The 19,175-nt window shown below is 38.8% G+C and overlaps 1 protein-coding gene across 2 annotated transcripts in view; it reads right to left on the bottom strand.

Moving 5' to 3' along the window:
* Nucleotides 1-1,990: 1,990 nt before the first annotated feature.
* Nucleotides 1,991-19,175, bottom strand: part of LOC136764370 (probable E3 ubiquitin-protein ligase HERC3) — a 55,200-nt gene continuing 38,015 nt past the window's right edge. For both annotated transcript variants that reach the window (XM_066718367.1, XM_066718368.1), the window contains 5 exons: nucleotides 16,503-16,569; nucleotides 11,079-11,161; nucleotides 5,555-5,738; nucleotides 2,722-2,824; nucleotides 1,991-2,375 (listed from right to left, as the gene is read on the bottom strand). In XM_066718367.1, coding sequence (XP_066574464.1) covers nucleotides 2,167-2,375; nucleotides 2,722-2,824; nucleotides 5,555-5,738; nucleotides 11,079-11,161; nucleotides 16,503-16,569 — 646 coding nt within the window. In that variant the 3' untranslated portion in view covers nucleotides 1,991-2,166. The remainder of the gene's footprint in view (nucleotides 2,376-2,721; nucleotides 2,825-5,554; nucleotides 5,739-11,078; nucleotides 11,162-16,502; nucleotides 16,570-19,175) is intronic.

Genomic DNA, 19,175 nt, shown 5'->3' with positions numbered 1-19,175 from the left:
CATTCCCATCACTCTCACAGCTTCATTACTGGAGCTGACATGCCAAGACCTGCTGCTGCTTTTTCATTATTCCCCAAGGATTTGTTTCAGAAGTGTGCTGTAGTAAACTAGGGAACACAGGAATTCAGTAGGAGATAAGGGTAGGAGAAATTTCAGGCTTTTATATAGATTCCTTGTTTGTATGGAGGCTTTAATTCATTTCCATCTGAAAGTAGTCATCATCTAGATATGTCTAGATACATTTAATAACACAGTAACAACTACTGGAGGTGGCTGGCATAATAGTTTTATTTGTTTGGAAAACAAGTTTTAATCAAGAAAATAATGTATTCAGTTTTAAAGGTATAAAAGTAAATTATCATGTATTAAAATAATCAATGAACAGCCACTAAAACAAGCCCTTTTTCAATTACAAAAACAACTGAAAAAAGAATAATTTCACATTTAATTTTAAACGGCAATAAAATAACATACAGAATACACTTAATTACAACTACAGCACTTCTCTGTTGCTTTGAATCATGAATGGTAAATGTCACAGACTGAAGCTTTCATGTTGTCCAAGTTTCATGCAATGCTTTGAGAGCTACATAAAAAACCCAAAACAAAATTGAACTAGGTTTCAAATATATAGAGCTTTCTGTACTGTGTCCAAAATAAAAAGATTGGGAACATTCACCATTCACACTGCCCTTGCAGGAGACGCACACAGCTATTTGAAAATGAGCCGCATTGACACACGGAGAGAAAAACAAGCACGATGAAGCCGACACAACTCTGTGGTAGTTGGGTGACATTTATACAGTGATAAAATTGGACAATTCCACAATGTATTTATTTTATTTGTATTTTTTTGGGGGGAGGGGGGTTCCTTCCTTCATATTGTATAACTGCTATGGTATTTTAAGATTTAGTTTCACTCATTTAGGTACAATTAAAATGTCGATTCATTATAGCTATAGGACATAATTACGTTTTCCTGCAAAATGTATTACAAACCCAAATAACTGCGGATACTTCATAAAACCACAACGAACAGTTACTGCTAATGCATGTGTTGATAAAAAAAAAAAAAAAGTTCAACTTTAAATATGTGTCCCTGGTGGAAAGCTTGGTATCTGACCATATATATACACGGAAACTCATTAAGAAACAAAACCAACCTTCATGTAATGTGTGTGTTGGTGTAGCTGTGGGTGTTGTGGGATTCGTGTACCTGCACATGAATGAGTGCTGATTCAATCTGTAAAATAGGCAAAGGAAGAAAAAGTCTTACTCGCAATTCATCTTATATACGGGATTACCTTTTTGGGTCTGACTTTGGTGATCAATGGCAATGGCCTCATGGCTTCCAATGATCAGGCCAATTTCATACAGGTCTCCAGTGAGCTGCAATAATAGCTGTGAAATACCAAATAAATACCTCAGCCTTAATCCAGCGAGGAAAGCACAGGACGCATGACAGACACATGGCTGACACAGGACTAATCCGAGCGATGTTGCGCTGGATAAACTGACAGAGCTGAGGTGACCCCCTGCTTTCCCTCCTCTGTGCCTCATTTGATTACCTACTCATATTGCCTCCTTAGGACAGAAATCACCGCATCCCTGTCTAATTGAGAATATAGTGAACTGAAAACTGAACTCATATGCCAAACAGGAAAAAAAAAACAAGAAAAGGAAACAATCTTTCTTACTTGGAAGCAGCAATGGCAATTTTGAGTTAAAAAAGAAAAAAGATTTTGATTCACGGAGCTCAAAGGTCCACATACTTACAATAATTCTCCAGCTACAGAAAAAATCTCATTGAAGGGCCAGGAAACGGGAGAACCGGTTCAAATCAGGCGGGCGGCCGCTGTTACGCCACCTGAGAAGAAACATTTTAATCCTCCTCAACGAAACCTGAACGGTTCTAGTGAGAGTTTTTGTGTAAGAATCTATTAAAATCTGTACATTTTCTAGCCACCTATCAAATGCTCTGCAAACTAAAAACCTTTCTATAGCTCCTTTATTCAATCCCCCCCACACCCAAACCATGAACAAAAGATCAATAAATAGTGCACACAAAGTCTCTGTCCTACAGAGTTCAACAGAACTAATAAAGTGCAGCAGCTCTCCAGATGCCCGGACTGGCCCGATTTGCCTTGCTTGTGTTTACTGTCGGTCTCATACTAAGCTGAATCCCTCGTATTGTTCGATGGCCTGTGTCAGCCTTTTCCTGAGGATCTCTTTGGTCTTGTAGCAGGGCATGTCCAGCAGGTTATAGCAGGTGTGGGCCACCGGCAGGTAGTGCTCCTCTGCTGAGATGGACTGAATGACCAGCCGCAGGCTTTCCATACCATAAATGGGGATGCGGTCACTTCCGGTCAGGAACACTACAGGGAGGCCAATGGGACATTTCATTACAGGATGCACAAAAGTATTATTGCATTGTTTCATCAGCATTGTGAGAAGAAATGAGGGGAAAGCAAGAGAGTCACATGAACCCTGACTACATACTCTTACAGTTGGATTGTTTTCCTCTCCTAAATTGTTCGTTTCCCTGATTTCTTCCACACTGCTCTAATTCATCTATGCAACCTCTTGGGGCTGATCAGTCTGAAGTGTCAATCAGTGTCATTCAATAACCCTCCCAGAAAACACAATCTGACTCAGCCCAGAAATCATCTGATGTAGCACTAGCGATTCTCTAAACTATAAACAGCTAATATCCACACTTACACAGAAACTGCTTCTTTTTATCCAGCGGGAATTCATGAAAGACCTCCCAGAACATCTTCACTGTGGGGTGAGATGCTGAATATTCACCTTTGTAAACCGCATTCTGTGGAAATGCAAAAACAAACAAACAAATAAATCCAGTGAGCTGCTCAATGACCTCATACTGGCTAAACACATATCAAATTAAATTAAAACTTTGACTCCACCCAATAAGTGCAAACTAAAAATGATGCTTTCTTCCAATAAGAAAAAACAGACATCAACTGCTGGGTTGTAATTTGCAATTAGCGTATAGATCAAAGTTTTGATTTAATCTGGCTTCAATTTACTGTTCCAGTGGTCAATTTAAAGCAAGACAGTTGTGAGCCGACTAAGACAATGATATTAAAAGGTCATAATAATACTACTGGGCAGAAGAGAGAGATAGCACCGAAAATGTTTTAGTAGATTTGATTCAATCATAAAAACAATCTCCACATTACGTGATATCATGACTCTATTTAGAAGGCAAACATATATTAGGGTATATTGTTGCAGGCATTTTGCTTGTTTCTATAATTCTGACTTTGTTACATTAAGCTTTAAAATCTCCCCACTTTACATTTCTCAAAAAAGAAGTTCAAATTTGAAAGGAATCGTGCCTACAGCATTGATCTCACCTGCCCCGATGTGAGGCTCACACGTATTTTCCAGATTCAACGTGACACTGTGAAAACCCTGGAGTCGCCTCGTGAAGGAAACGCACGTGTCAATTTGCACGAGGAGACCTCTGGTTCTGAGTTCATTATATATCACCTCTGTGTCTTTTTTCAGGGCACAAGTAACGTGAGGAAGATTAACAGGTCTGACAGCGCTAGTGTATTCTGTTTTATTATTTTGTTGTGAGGCAAATTCAATATTAATTGGTTTTAAAAGATCTAAAATTGTCTAACTATCACCTGCCTCACTTTATTACAGCAGCAAATGGTATTTTGCTAGTATAATACAAAGGTACATGCCTCCTCTTTTGGTTATTATTCTTGATGGGCTTTGTGTGGGTTGTATGAGATAGAGTACATTTTTTAAACACATAAACTAAATGAAAAAAACTGGAAAAAATCAGAATGTGATACATTTTTAATTATACCCAATAATAGCTTGTTAAGGCTACCAAGGAATTCTCTCTGGACAGTAAATTTGTGATAAAGAGATAATTGACTTTTGACTCAATTTGATTTTTCAGCTCTCAGTTGTTTTTTTGCTTTCCTATTATCACCACATTTTAAATGTTGATTAATGTTGTATTTCCCTGGCACATTAGAAGTACATTATGAATCTGTGTTATCCTGGAGTGATGGCAATTCATGGACTTGCAAGTGGACTGCATACGTTTTCACCACCTAAGACTTTTTAACATTTTGTTATGTTACAATCTGGAATGAAAATGTATTGAATTGGGATTATCTCCCCCACGTATGCAACACCTTGAAGGTGCTTTTTGTTTGTTATTGTGAAACAAAAGTTAAACATAAAAAACTGAAATGTGTTATTCACCCCCATGGGTGAATACTTGGTAGAACCACCTTTGGCAGCAATTACAGATGCAAGTCTTTTTGGGTATGTCTCTACCAGCTTTGCACATCTGGTTCCTGTAATTCTTGCCCATTCTTCTTGGCAAAATTGCTCAAGCTGTCTCAAGTTGGATGGGCACGGTTGATTAACAGCAACTTTCAAGTCTTGTCACAGATTCTCAATTGGATTGAGAATGGGCTTTGGCTTTGCTCATCTCATCCAACCAAACACATCTTGCTGTGTCTTCCACATGCCTGATGGCAAAAGCCAAACAACATTTGATGTGATGGATTTTCAGCAATGGTTTTCTCCATGCCACTCTTCCATATAGCCCAGCTTTGTGGAGGCTTCTCTGTTTTGAATGCTCCTTGGGCTTCATGGTGTGGCTGTTTGGATATGCTCTCTGACATACTCTGGGGCCTTCCAGAAACAGGTGTATTTAGACCATGTGACACTTTAATTGCACACAGGAGTACTTGACACAAATTCAATGACTTCTGAATGCAATTGGATGCACTAAAACTTATGTAAGTGTTATGGCAAAGAGGTGAATATTTATGCAATCAAAACCTTTCTTTTTTTATTTATTTGTACTTACCATTATGCAATACTTTGTGTAGGTCAGTGAAAGAAAATGCCAATTCAATCCATTCTAGTTTTAGATTGTAACACTATAAATGTCCAAATGTCCTTGGGGGGGTGAATACTTACGCAATCCACTGTTTGCATGCAAACCATTTGATAGATGATCAAATCAATTTGGTTTTAAAAGTCCTATCCCTCAATATGCTAACAAAGGATAATCAGCATACACATTTGCATCATTTCATTCAAAATGTGGTGGAAGGTCATCTACATGAATGATTTATCAACTCAAAATATCAGAACCAGATAATTTAAATCTAGTGAATTAGAAGATACCTCCAAATTAGGAGGAGCAGTTATAAGTATTTAATAAAGCGTATAACTGTCACAAAAGCTTAGGGAGACGATAAAAATAATACAGGTTTGATTGACACAGTGATATCCACCTGGTGTGCTGCACAGAACTTGCAATTGATCTCACAAAGCAACAGCAGGCCATCATAATATTCTACAGGGGTGGTAAATAAACTTATGAGGGTACGGGATAGGTAGGAACATTTAAATTCCTGAAAAATATATTAAAAAGCATGTAATGGAAAAGCATGGGACACTAGGACAACCTACCTACCTCAAGGTATTGCTGGCAGCTTTATTCAGACTATTTTGACCATGCCTGCAGAAGTTTAAAAAGTCTTACCATTTCCATCTCTTCCCAGTTGTAATTGCTGTTGCCCACCACCATTGCCATTAGCTCAGAGGGCTGAAACAGTGACAGGACCTTGCCTCCACACACCTTTAGGAAGCCACTGGCAAAAGCAGAATAGAGCTCCTGCACAGAGTCATTGAAGACGTAGCCCAGGTAAACCTCCACAAACTGCTCCCTGGAAGATATAATGCAACCAAAGAACAGCTTCTGACTTTAGTTCTACCCAGCAGGGATGGTACTTCACAACACAACTGGAAATGCCATAATTCGAGGGAGAGGAAGTGGATACATTTCCCTTTTAGGGCCCCTTTCTGAGTTCCTGACCACTGTATGCAGATTGTATGTCCTGTGGAATTTATTTGAGTTGTTTTCAAGCAGTCACAATAGGACAATAGTGTGGAGTAGTGGTTAGGGCTCTGGACTCTGTAGCAGAGGGTTGTGGGCTCGATTCCAGGTGGGGACACTGCTGTTGTACCCTTGAGCAAGGTACTTAGATTGCTCCAGCAAATGCCCAGCTGTATAAATGGGTAAAATGTAAAAAAAAGTGATATATTATAACAAGTCACCCTGGATAAGGGTGTCTGCTAAGAAATCAAGTAATAATAATAATGACGAGCGCATTTGGATTTGATCATTATAAATGATTTGAATCAACATATTCACAAATGCTGAAGTACTTCTCTTTATTTGTTGTGTTGAAACAATATTATGTGTGTGATTTCAGTGAACACATCCATTAGAAAAATAGGTTACAGCATTAATTTGAATAATAAGCCCTTTATCAGAAGATCTTTCTCATTAATTCGAATTACTGTACAGCCATATGGCCAAACACTGCTCCTGTTGCGTCAAAGGATCACATGATCGGCTGGCTCACTGGCACTTGGCTCCACCAAGCAGCTATGGCATGAATACATATCACAGAAAAGAGATGATTTTAAATTTCCTCCATTCACTTATTAATAGGCTAACCCTTTGAGAATATAAAACATTACATTACAAATTCAGCTTGACTCAGACTACACCTGTACATCCTAGGATCAATGTTTGCCTAGCAACTTATATACTGGTATCACCAGCACTGCACTATCTGACACTACAGAAGGTCAGATCGTAAACAGCTTTTGTTAGACCATTTATTCAGCTACAAGAGAACTGTATTATCATCTTGCACCTTATATGCTGTGGTTGTACATATAGTATCTTGCCCAAACTTGTTGCTTCACTATATGAATTCAGTTTCCACGAAAGAAGTTAATATTGGTAAATTTACATGTTTTGTTCACTCTTAAAAACAAACCAACAACAGAAAACTCAAGCACTTTGAAATGCCTCGGCTGGTACACCAGGAGTTTCATGGGCCGGTTCAGAGACATTACGCACTGGAAGAAAAGGATTAAAAGACTTAAGTCTCATGATATTTCGCAAAGCAACTATAAATCTATTGCATAACTGTGTTCTCGAATGAAATCTCTTTAAACTGGACATTAAGAATACAATTATTTTGAAGACCTTTATTTACAGCGAATTGTATGATATCCTTCAAATCAGTGATTTGGGAACATCCAGTAAGTAAAGACTAGGAGTGAGATTTATTGTGATCATTCAATTAGAGAATGTTTTGAAAAACCTACTTCTCTAACATCGTATTTGTTTTGTTTTTTAAGATCGGGATGTAGTTTCCAGTATGGAAAGCCAACAGAATGTAACATTTGGAGCCTGGTACTCAACAAGTGTAACTGACCACCTCTTTCTTCCTTGTGACCTACGGAGGGCATGGGAGGTGAGGGTTGGGTCCATTACTGCCACACAGGTGACAAGCAAAGTTATCTGCATGCGAACACGTGTACTTTTATTCTGAAGCATTATAATCCTCTCACATCAGTTACAATGCAGCAAACTGTATTACAACAGATAATCCGTTACTGTTTAATGGAGTGTAATCCTTTCAAGAGATCCACTTAATGCCGAAACAGGGAGCACAAAGTGCTTCTCTGTGACTCTGACAGAATGTGTGAATCGGTCATCATTTGTGCAAGATCTGCCCGACTCTTCTGACACATAGTAGGTACCGTATAGCAAGGTTTGCTAAGAAAAATTACAATCAACACTGGACAATTCTATGATCACAGCACAAGTTGTTAGTTGTTGACAACTAACATGGTCAATAGGAGTGATGAGAAATTTGAAGAAAGAATTTAAGTGAGAAATGTCTGGGAAAATGATCAACTACAGGTTAAACTATTTCCATTACAAGTCCAACAATGTAGTATCTACACTAAATGTATTGTTCTAATTAAAACAAGTGTTGTTCTTGAAGGCTTGGTGCCTAAACTGTTGTTATAATTATTTTAGATGAGAGTGCTTTATGTCTGAAAACCAAAAAAAGCCTGCTTTAAAATGGCTGTTTTGTGAAACTGCCAAGAAATATTCAAATGTTGGCAGGATCAAGTTTTAATGTCTGGGGCTTGGCCCCTGTGGATTTGTTTCTAAAGCCAAACTGGAATGTGAAAATGTAATCAGGATTTCTTTCTGCATGTCTGTGTGTATGTTTATGCTGTTGTTTTGCAGTTTGTTAGATGCAGGCCCATCTGTTTATATAAAAGAAGAAAATCTGGGGGAAAAACAATACATTTAGGGAATAATTTAAAATGCACATTGCATTAAATTATATATTTAAAAATATATCTAAAGTAGGTGAAAACAGAACCAAATAAAAGATTACAGGAACTGATTTGCCAAGAGTATGATTAAAGAATCATAGTAAAACACTGGCTATCTCAAAGCAGCCTATTGTGCCTTATTTCCACTGCCAGCGTGGCTTGGCCGGAGCTGGCCCTGGCTGGTCCTGGCTTGTCGAGGCCAAAAAAACTGCATTCCTGAGTCTTTTCCAAGAGTGGTCAATTCTTGCCCTGCAGCAGCAAGTTATAAGGTATTATGGAATGGTATTGCAGCATTAGCATTTCTGATCAAAGGACGATGCAATAGAAGGTGGTTTGTCTTTATCTTAATTAATATATTCAAGAAAAACTTTAAGCTTAATACTGATCAACTATAGCAAGCGGCAAACACTGTATTGCTATTTGTGTGCAGATTTACTTATGTAAACATCATACAAGAGCCTGGTTAACATTATACTTTAGGATTGTGTTGCTGGCAGCACAATTCAACTTTGTTTAATATAAAAAAGAAAGTAACAATAAGAGTCTCTGTTGTGTCTCCTATTTCTGGCCTTTTATTATTCCCAAGTAGTAGTAGTAGTAGTTTTAGTGCCAAGCTGTAGTAGTCATAGTTGTACTATGCATCTCACAATCTAGGAGATGCATTTTATGAGCTTTGAACATCAACACATTACCACCCTTCATTTAAAACAAAGTTAGCTCTCAGTTCATTCAGCCTCATACATATTGATCATAAAACTACACTTATTTGTCTATGATAGATTTGGTTAAATGCGGTTGTCTCCTACATAAAACGGTACAGATTACACTTGATTGAACCATGTTATGCCTGGGGGTGGCAAACTGTACACTGCCCCTGCAAAGTAATCACCATGGAAACATGCATTCTTCTGGCTAAAGCACTAATTAGAGTGTGAGTACTCTTCTGAGACACAAAACAATTAACCCAGACAGGAGACATTCAAATGGCTTCAGCATGTCTTTAGAAGCCACACCAGCCTCTGCATGCCTCACACCACCTGTTCACACTAACATTGGTGATGGGAGGCAGCTTGTAATGATTTTATGCAAATAAAATGGCTTAATAATTTCAGTTCAACTGTATCAATGGCACCTGATATTGATTATGTTTCTTTAAGATAAGAATAATGTCGTCAATATACACCGATCAGCCATAACATTATGACCACTGACAGGTGAAGTAAATAACACTGATAATCTCGTTATCATGGCACCTGTCAGTGGGTAGGATATATTAGGCAGCAAGTGAACATTTTGTCCTCAAAGTTGATGTGTTAGAAGCAGGAAAAATGGGCAAGCGTAAGGATCTGAGCGAATTTGACAAGGGCCAAATTGTGATGGTTAGACGACTGGGTCTAGATGGCTAGATGACTGGGTCTAGATGGCTAGACGACTTGTGGGGTGTTCCCGGTCTGCAGTGGTCAGTACCTATCAAAAGTGGTCCAAGGAAGGAAAAGAGGTGAACCGGCGACAGGGTCATGGGCGGCCAAGGCTCACTGATGCACGTGGGGAGCGAAGGCTGGCCCATGTGGTCCAATCCAACAGACGAGCTACTGTAGCTCAAATTGCTGAAAAAGTGAATGCTGGTTCTGATAGAAAGGTGTCAGAACACACAGTGCATCGCAGTTTGTTGCGTATGGGGCTGCGTAGCCGCAGACCAGTCAGGGTGCCCATGCTGACCCCTGTCCACTGCCGAAAGCGCCTACAATGGGCACGTGAGCATCAGAACTGGACCTCGGAGCAATGGAAGAAGGTGGCCTGATCTGATGAATCACGAGTTCAAGGTGTTGACTTGGCCTCCAAATTCCCCAGATCTCAATCCAATCGAGCATCTGTGGGATGTGCTGGACAAACAAGTCCGATCCATGGAGGCCCCACCTCGCAACTTACAGGACTTAAAGGATCTGCTGCTAACGTCTTGGTGCCAGATACCACAGCACACCTTCAGAGGTCTAGTGGAGTCCATGCCTCGATGGGTCAGGGCTGTTTTGGCGGCAAAAGGGGGACCTACACAATATTAGGCAGGTGGTCATAATGTTATGGCTGATCGGTGTATATCCTTTGTGCCAAGGTCATCTTTCTCCACCTTCATCCAGATTGCTCAAGTAGAAACCCCCATCGTAATAAATGTATATATAAAATACAATTAAAAAGTTGGTTAAACTTCCCTTTTCCCAATTTTTACATTCAAAACACCACTTTGGATATACCTCAAGATTTTGTTCATGAAATTATCCAACATACTTTCAATTGTTAAAAAAATATATATATATCTATATATAAGAAGGAACCTGCATGTTATATGCAGTGGTAGTTTGAGGTAGTAGTTCCCACCCACACTGTCAGCTTGACAAACAACAGTGCCCTCCTCCTGTGGTTGGGCATCTACAGGACTTGACATTACCAGTAAGAGCTGGTTGTTTGTACAGATACCACTAGAGATCTTTTAGTTTTTTTTGCTTTGGAGATTTCATGTAATGAAGTGTCTGGTTTGTCTCTGCAAATCTAGCAGGTTATTGATCTAAGCAGGTGTTACAGAGGAAGGCAAGGCTAAGTGAAAATGTCAATTTCCAAATTGGGGACATTAAATGGGGAAATCATTTGTCAAATCTGAACTCAAGCTACAGAACCAATGCCTGTTAATAAATGGAAATGTAGATTGATCAATGTATTAAATGGAAGATGTTATTGTTCTGAATATGAGAAGATACTATAATATAGTGGGCTAAGCATACAAATGCCTGAATTTGTTTTGAATTTCATCGCTTCTCTAAAGTGCAAGTGGATGTTGTGAGTGATGGGAATTAACTCACCTATTGCCCTTATTCACCGTAATGTTTTCTCCTCCAGGGATAAGCTCCTTGAGTTCAGTCAAGCCATAGCTTTCCCTTGTGATCTGTGTAACAACAAGCAATATCATCAGTGTAATCCCAAGGTAAGGCTTTGAACGCTTCCCCTTCTATAATCTCACACTGTGGGGAACATTGCCATCTAATTAAAATATTAATTTACCCACAGTGGGAAATAATTACTAGCTTCAAGCAAAATATGACGCAATGCTCATAAACAGGAAAAACATATACACACACACACACGATTGATTGATTGATTTTTAATATTGCTATTTTAAAAGGAACACAATATTCTCTGTGTAAACCAGTCAAACATGAAGTCTCCCGACACTGGTCTGCTATGGCAGTCCCACAATGTCTCAGCTGTTGCCAGCACTGGCATTATTCATGTTCCAGTTTACCTTATTTATCGCTGTCCAAACCTCCCCATCTGCACCAGACCACACACTCCTCCTCAACCTCAAAACCAGACGTTGCCAAGCAGGCAATCTGTTGCAGTACAGACTGCACAGATCACTGCCGTCACCTCACAGCAGACATTATTCCATATCTACAAAAATAACACATTTTCCAAAGCTGCAGGAAGAACTTGACACTCTGTCTCTGTGTGTCTGTCTCTTTCTTCCTCAGTGTTCTATGAATAGAGCTAATCTTGCAAACTTGATGTATGTATTTTTTAATTATTGGGGAAGGGGAGCTCATTTAATCCAGTAATTACCCTTGTATACCGTAAACCATTGTACTTTCATCAGTGCTCTGTGACAGCGTTCCCCTTGTTAACAGAAATGTAAAAATGTAAAAATTGTTCCTCAGTTACACAGGGCTCGAACCAAGGAGGAAAGCCATTCCCTTCAGTAACAAAAATAAATAAAGTCATAATCTAACAAAAATAAAGAAAGTCCTAATTCTTATTATTTAATGTACAAAAGGATCAAGAAAGCAAAAAATATCCATATAGGTGCATTGCAGTGCCTGCTCATTTCATACACTTTGGCATACTTTATGTGTACCTGACTGCTATTAGTTAATTGGGGGATGTCGTTTTGTTGCATCACTGAAATGTCAAAGAGGATATCTCAGTGTGTCTCTAAAGACCTAAGGAGTTCTGTTTTAAAATGTTAAAAAAATGAAAGGTAAGAACAATGGGATTTGTAAGTGTATTCTTAACTGAAATGTAAATGCAATAAATAAATAAATATATATATTTTTCCCCCCACTCACGCTAAAAGATACTTCTTAATGATTTTATCACACATCTAATAGTTTACGTTTGTCAGAACTTCATGTAGATAGGTATACCTGCCAGGTTTATGTCTCATTTTAAACATTAAACTGTAAGTATTTCTTCATATGTTCTACAAAAAAAATATTGTGTGGTATGATATAGATGGGAATCAAATGGGATTATACAATAAACATTTTCCTTGTTGATTGTTTTCCCTTATTCAAATAACAGATTGTTTACTTGGCTCTGTTGTTGGAAAGGAGAAAATAATAACTCTCCCTGCACCGTTTTTCACGCAGCCGTGGGCACACCAGCGCTTCATGTTGTCTATGGAAACTATAATTACTATACAGAAGTAAGAATATGGAGTAAGAAACACTAACACTCAGTTGATTTAATAATAATCTCGAGTTGACACAGGGAAGAACAATCCAGTGAATGTCGTGTTTCCACTATAAAAAGAATTATGACACCACACATTATGAAACCCAGAAGGAGCATACGGGCTGACATCTGCCTATATTTGGTACATTTTGTTTTTTTTAATTTAAAAAGTTGCTTATATGATAGAATCAATCTGGAAGAGAGGAATACATCTTACATATATATCTAACATATAAAGAAGCATTAAACCATAATTTTAGCAACTGTGTCAGTTTTCCTATAAGGGGACATAATCAGATACTATGTTTTGTCCAGTGATTTCTTAGCTTGTTTTGGAAAGTAATGCACCAAGCATTGCAGACAAATAAAAACGATTCAAAATGAAATCAATACAATTTATCATGTCAAAAGCAGACTTTGAAGGGATTCAGTCAGCTGATTATGATTAACAGTAACAAATGCAAGTGCTTGAATGGAGTTGGGAAGTCTTGCTCTAAATAAAATGCATTGGTCCTCCACCTGAAAAAATCCTCTCAATTTACGAAGTTGGTTGGCCAAGTAATAATGGTTAGTGTAACCCAGGTTATTTATACATTTTTTAGATACTCCCTTATTAATAATCCCTTAAGACATTTCGAGGGGAGTTAATTGGCGAGCCCTTGAGGGCGCAGCGTCGGTTTTCTTTGATCAGCCATTTTTAGTTTTTTCTCTACTTTAACTTTAGTGGTGAATAAATGACTGTCACTGATTGACTGAGAAGAAAAGATTATTATTAATAGATTCATTGTAACTAGCTACTAAAGCTTCCACAGTTAATTATCTGTGGAAAAGTGGTATTTTAATTTTGCTAGAATTATATATTTCTTCCCTTAGTACCATACGATAACGATAACTCTAATCTTCTTGTCCTCTAAGTACTGACTACCTATAGTCATTATCTCATCGCTGGATGGACGATTGCCTGGTTGACCATCACCGCTAATGTGTGGTACATTTTTCAGGGACAGTCGTTTCTTTATTTAACTTTTTAAATGAGATCATAATAATAATAATAATAATAATAATATTATTATTATTATTATTATTATTATTATTATTATTATTATTATTATTATTATTATTATTACATACTGGCCAGTAGGTTTATCTGTATATTTTCTTTGAGCAATTGAAATTAAATGTGATGAACCTTTTGTGAAATGTGAGTTTTAGTAATAGGAAAAAGTAAAAAGTAATGAAATATGAATTTATTTATTTAATGAAATTATCTCTTTACATAAAGCAACCTACAGAAAATATATTGTATTAGTCTTCCTTGTGGTGGATGAGGTTTATTTCTGTTGATCAAGCCTACCAGTCTCCTTAGGAACCAGACCTTGATGAGTACCTCACCTTGCAGCCTTAAAGCAGTGGTGGGTTACATTAGCAACAAATAAGAAATATAGGATTCGAAGCACTAAGACTGTTGAGCTCAAATTTGTTGGTACTCTTACAGCTCATTGAAATAAATTTCATTCCTCCTGAAAAGTGATGAAATTAAAAGCTATTGCATCATGTATACTTGCGTGCCTTTGATATGTCATAGAATAAAGCAAAGAAGCTGTGAAAATTGTTTAATTATTGCTCATTCTACAAAGATATTCTAAAATGGCCTGGACACACTTGTTGGTACCCCTTAGAAAATATAATAAATCATTGGATTATAGTGAAATTCTAAAGTAATTAGTTTCTTAGTATCACACATGTCTCCAATCTTGTAATCAGTCATTCAGCCTATTTAAAATGGAGGAAAGTAGTCACTGTGCCGTTTGGTATCATTGTGTGCACCACACTGAACATGGACCAGAGAAAGCAAAGGAGAGAGATGACTGAGGAGATCAGAAATAAATTAATAGACAAGCATGGTAAAGGTAAAGGCTACAAGACCATCTCCAAGCAGCTTGATGTTCCTGTGACAACAGTTGCAAATATTATTAAGAAGCTCAAGGTCCATGGAACTGTAGCCAACCTCCCTGGGCGCGGCCGCAAGAGGAACATCGACCCCAGATTGAACAGAAGGATAGTGCGAATGGCAGAAAAAGAACCAAGGATAACTGCCAAAGAGATACAAGCTGAACTCAAAGGTGAAGGTACGTCGGTTTCTGATCGCACCATCTGTCGCTTTTTGAGCGAAAGTGGCCTCCATGGAAGAAGACCCAGGAGGACTCCACTTTTGAAAAAAAAAAAAAAAACATACAAAAGCCAGACTGGAATTTGCTAAAATGCTTATTGACAAGCCACAATCCTTCTGCGAGAATGTCCTTTGGACAAATGAGTCAAAACTGGAGCTTTTGGCAAGTCACATCAGCTCTATGTTCGCAGACAAAAGAATGAAGCTTTAAAAGAAAAGAACACCATACTTACAGTGAAACATGGAGGAGGCTCGGTTATGTTTTGGGGGGCGGCTTTGCTGCACCTGTCACAGGGTGCCTTGAATCTGTGCAGGGCACAGTGAAGTCTCAAGACTATCAAGGCATTCTGGAGTGAAACGTACTGCCCAGTGTCAGAAAGCTCTGTCTCAGTCGCAGGTCATGGGTCCTCTAACAGGATAATGACCCTAAACACACAGCTAAAAACACCCAATAATGGATTAGAACAAAACATTGGACTGTTCTGAAGTGGCCTTCTATGAGTCCTGATCTGAATCCTATCAATCATCTTTGGAAAGAGCTGAAACTTGCAGTCTGGAGAAGGCACCCATCAAACCTGAGACAGCTGGAGCAGTTTGCTCAGGAAGAGTGGGCCAAACTACCTGCTAGCTGGTGTAGAAGTCTCATTGAGGGCTACAGAAAACGTTTGATTGCAGTGATTGCCTCTAAAGGTTGTGCAACAAAATATTAGGTTGAGGGTCCCATCATTTTTGTCCATGCCATTTTCATTTGTTTTATTTACAATATTGTGATGGAAAACAAAATCTAACGCAAAGTCTGATTTCTATTAAATATTGAATAAACAATAGCGGATGCCAAATACTTTTGTCAGTTTCAAGTTATTTCAGAGGAAACTGTGCATTCTTCCTTTTTTGTGGAGGGGTACCAACACATTTGAGCATGTCTATATGAGAAGATTTGGATAATATTGTGGTGTCAGTTTTACTTCAGTAGTTTGTTTTATTTTCATTTGATGTTATTCTTGATAGAAACATATACTTTGATTAAAAACTATTTCTGCTTAGGAGTGTAAAGACACATTTCAACTATTGTGACTCATAAGCACAAATAACAAATGTTGTGGTCCACATAAAATGGTCTTGAACTGAAACCGACATATATCCCCAGTATTTGAGACTTTAATTGGTGAGTAATTTTTGAGTTACTTTTTTCTTTTTACAGCTCAAGTGCTTACTATCACAGTAAAGGAAATCACTGTGAGATATAAAAAACATTGATACAAACATAGGCAAATACATGTGTGGCATAAGCATGAGAATACTTTCAAATTACATTAAAGATTTACTAAGGAAAATACATTTAAACAATTACTTATATCCCTCTCTTCCCTCTCAAATCTCCAATGATGAGAAACATTTTTCTCTCTAATGTTCTAGCTGGCAACCACCACTATATTGAGTCACTGTTTGAACTCCTTAATTTCCAGCTGCAGACTTCAGCTGGGTTTCTGTTCTTAATTTCTTCTTAAAAAGTACATTCCCTTCTTGCGAAGCTAAACATTTCAGCTGTTGATAAAGGTGAGTTTTAATCACCCCTCTCTAGTACTCATTCCTGTGTCAGACTTACAGCAAAATTCAAACAGAAGGTCTCCTCCACATCTTCTCCCGGATAATCAAGGAGCTGCTGAAGACTCCTGCAGAGGAGGAAACAGACACAAACCTGAGCCACAGGAAATACATAGACATAACAGCCACACTTGTGTCTCTCAATGGGGATATGTCAGCACCTCTTGCAGTTGCTTCTAATGCTTTGGCTCTTGATCTGTTTAGGATCAAGGTGTTAAATGTGCATGATCATCATCTCAAACCAGCAGCAAAATCCCTGCACTAAGACACAGGGATAATTCTCCCAGATGGAAGTGGAGATCCCGAATACTGAAGTCACCACAATTCAGGGAGTGTCTTAACACTATTTAACCTTCAGGACAGAAATACAAAAATGTAATGAATCTCAGAACGCTGAAAGTATATTTTAACTTATCTAAAAAGCAATGGACATTTACATTCTGTTCTGAACTAGACTGGCAGAGAATTCAATTGATGCATACCATTTGCCAACTTGTGACACTGGCGGTAATTCACTATTTTAACACAAAGGCGGACATCAGCATTTCCCGAAAATGATCAGTCAGACAACAGACCCTGCAGGTATTCAACCCCCCTTTTTAATTAATCTAACCATCTCTCAGCACACAGCCATTTCAATACACTGCTGATGACAGAAGAGCCCTTTCCATTTCCAGCGTGCTTTGCATCGCACTTGCAGCGCTCCAACCAGAGCCAGCACCGAATTACAGGACTGTGAGATCACCGACCAGCTGTCGTCAGGGCGAAATCAGAGCTGGCGAAATGCTGAGTTTCTGGATCTCAGATGCTACATGTCAGGTGGCAATCTCATCAGCCACTTTAGTAGTGTGAATGCACATACAAGCTGCAGTGCCAGTAATAGCCAATGGTGGCAAAGGTCTGTGTGGGCTGCCAGGGCATCCCTCCAGAGGATCCAACACAAGATAGGGTTATGAACAGCCAGACACGCCCTCTAATGGGAATTCAAAGTGTAGAAGTCCCCTCCTAATAGGGCTTGTTGTATCATTGCATAATGGAGAGGATGAAAACCATATATATATATATATATATATATATATATATATACAGTGGGGGAAAAAAGTATTTGATCCCCTGCTGATTTTGTACGTTTGCCCACTGACAAAGAAATGATCAGTCTATAATTTTAATGTTAGGTGTATTTTAACAGTGAGAGACAGAATAACAAAAAAATCCAGAAAAACGCATTTCAAAAAAGTTATAAATTGATATGCATGTTAATGAGGGAAATAAGTATTTGACCCCTTCGACTTAGTACTTGGTGGCAAAACCCTTGTTGGCAATCACAGAGGTCAGACGTTTCTTGTAGTTGGCCACCAGGTTTGCACACATCTCAGGAGGGATTTTGTCCCACTCCTCTTTGCAGATCCTCTCCAAGTAGTTAATGTTTCGAGGCTGACGTTTGGCAACTCGAACCTACAGCTCCCTCCAGAGATTTTCTATGGGATTAAGGTCTGGAGACTGGCTAGGCCACTCCAAGACCTTAATGTGCTTCTTCTTGAGCCACTCCTTTGTTGCCTTGGCTGTGTGTTTTGGGTCATTGTCATGCTGGAATACCCATCCACCACCCATATTCAATGCCCTGGCTGAGGGAAGGAGGTTCTCACCCAAGATTTGACAGTACATGGCCCCGTCCATCGTCCCTTTGATGCGGTGCAGTTATCCTGTCCCCTTAGCAGAAAAACACCCCCAAAGCATAATGTTTCCACCTCCATATTTGACAGTGGGGATGGTGTTCTTGGGGTCATTCCTCTTCCTCCAAACACGGCGAGTTGAGTTGATGCCAAAGAGCTTGTTTTTGGTCTCATCTGACCACAACACTTTCACCCAGTTCTCCTCTGAATCATTCAGATGTTCATTGGCAAACTTCAGACGGGCCTGTACATGTGCTTTCTTGAGCAGGGGGACCTTGCGGGCGCTGCAGGATTTCAGTCCTTCACGGCATCCGTTCTCATGATCATTGAAACTCCACGAGGTGAGATCTTGCATGGAGCCCCAGACCAAGGGAGACTGACAATTATTTTGTGTTTCTTCCATTTGCAAATAATCGCACCAACTGTTGTCACCTTCTCACCAAGTTGCTTGGCGATGGTCTTGTAGCCCATTCCAGCCTTGTGTAGGTCTACAATCTTGTCCCTGACATCCTTGGACAGCTCTTTGGTCTTGGCCATGGTGGAGAGTTTGGAATCTGATTGATTGATTGCTTCTGTGGACAGGTGTCTTTTATACAGGTAACGAGCTGAGATTAGGAGCACTCCCTTTAAGAGAGTACTCCTAATCTCAGCTCGTTACCTGTATAAAAGACACCTGGGAGCCAGAAATCTTGTTGATTGATAGGGGGTCAAATACTTATTTCCCTCATTAACATGCAAATCAATTTATAACTTTTTTGAAATGCGTTTTTCTGGATTTTTTTGTTGTTATTCTCTCTCACTGTTAAAATACACCTACCATTAAAATTATAGACTGATCATTTCTTTGTCAGTGGGCAAACATACAAAATCAGCAGGGGATCAAATACTTTTTCCCCCCACTGTATATATTGTGAGCCATCTCTTAGATTAGTCACTACAGCAGAGGGGGAGGTGGAAGTGGTGGATTCAACCAATAAATTCCTGCAATCTAAACACAGCAA

This window comes from Amia ocellicauda, chromosome 12 (assembly GCF_036373705.1).
Source record: "Amia ocellicauda isolate fAmiCal2 chromosome 12, fAmiCal2.hap1, whole genome shotgun sequence".
Lineage (NCBI taxonomy): Eukaryota > Metazoa > Chordata > Actinopteri > Amiiformes > Amiidae > Amia > Amia ocellicauda.
The sequence above is the reverse complement of the archived record's forward strand: the minus strand, read 5'-3'. Positions and strand labels throughout refer to the sequence as shown.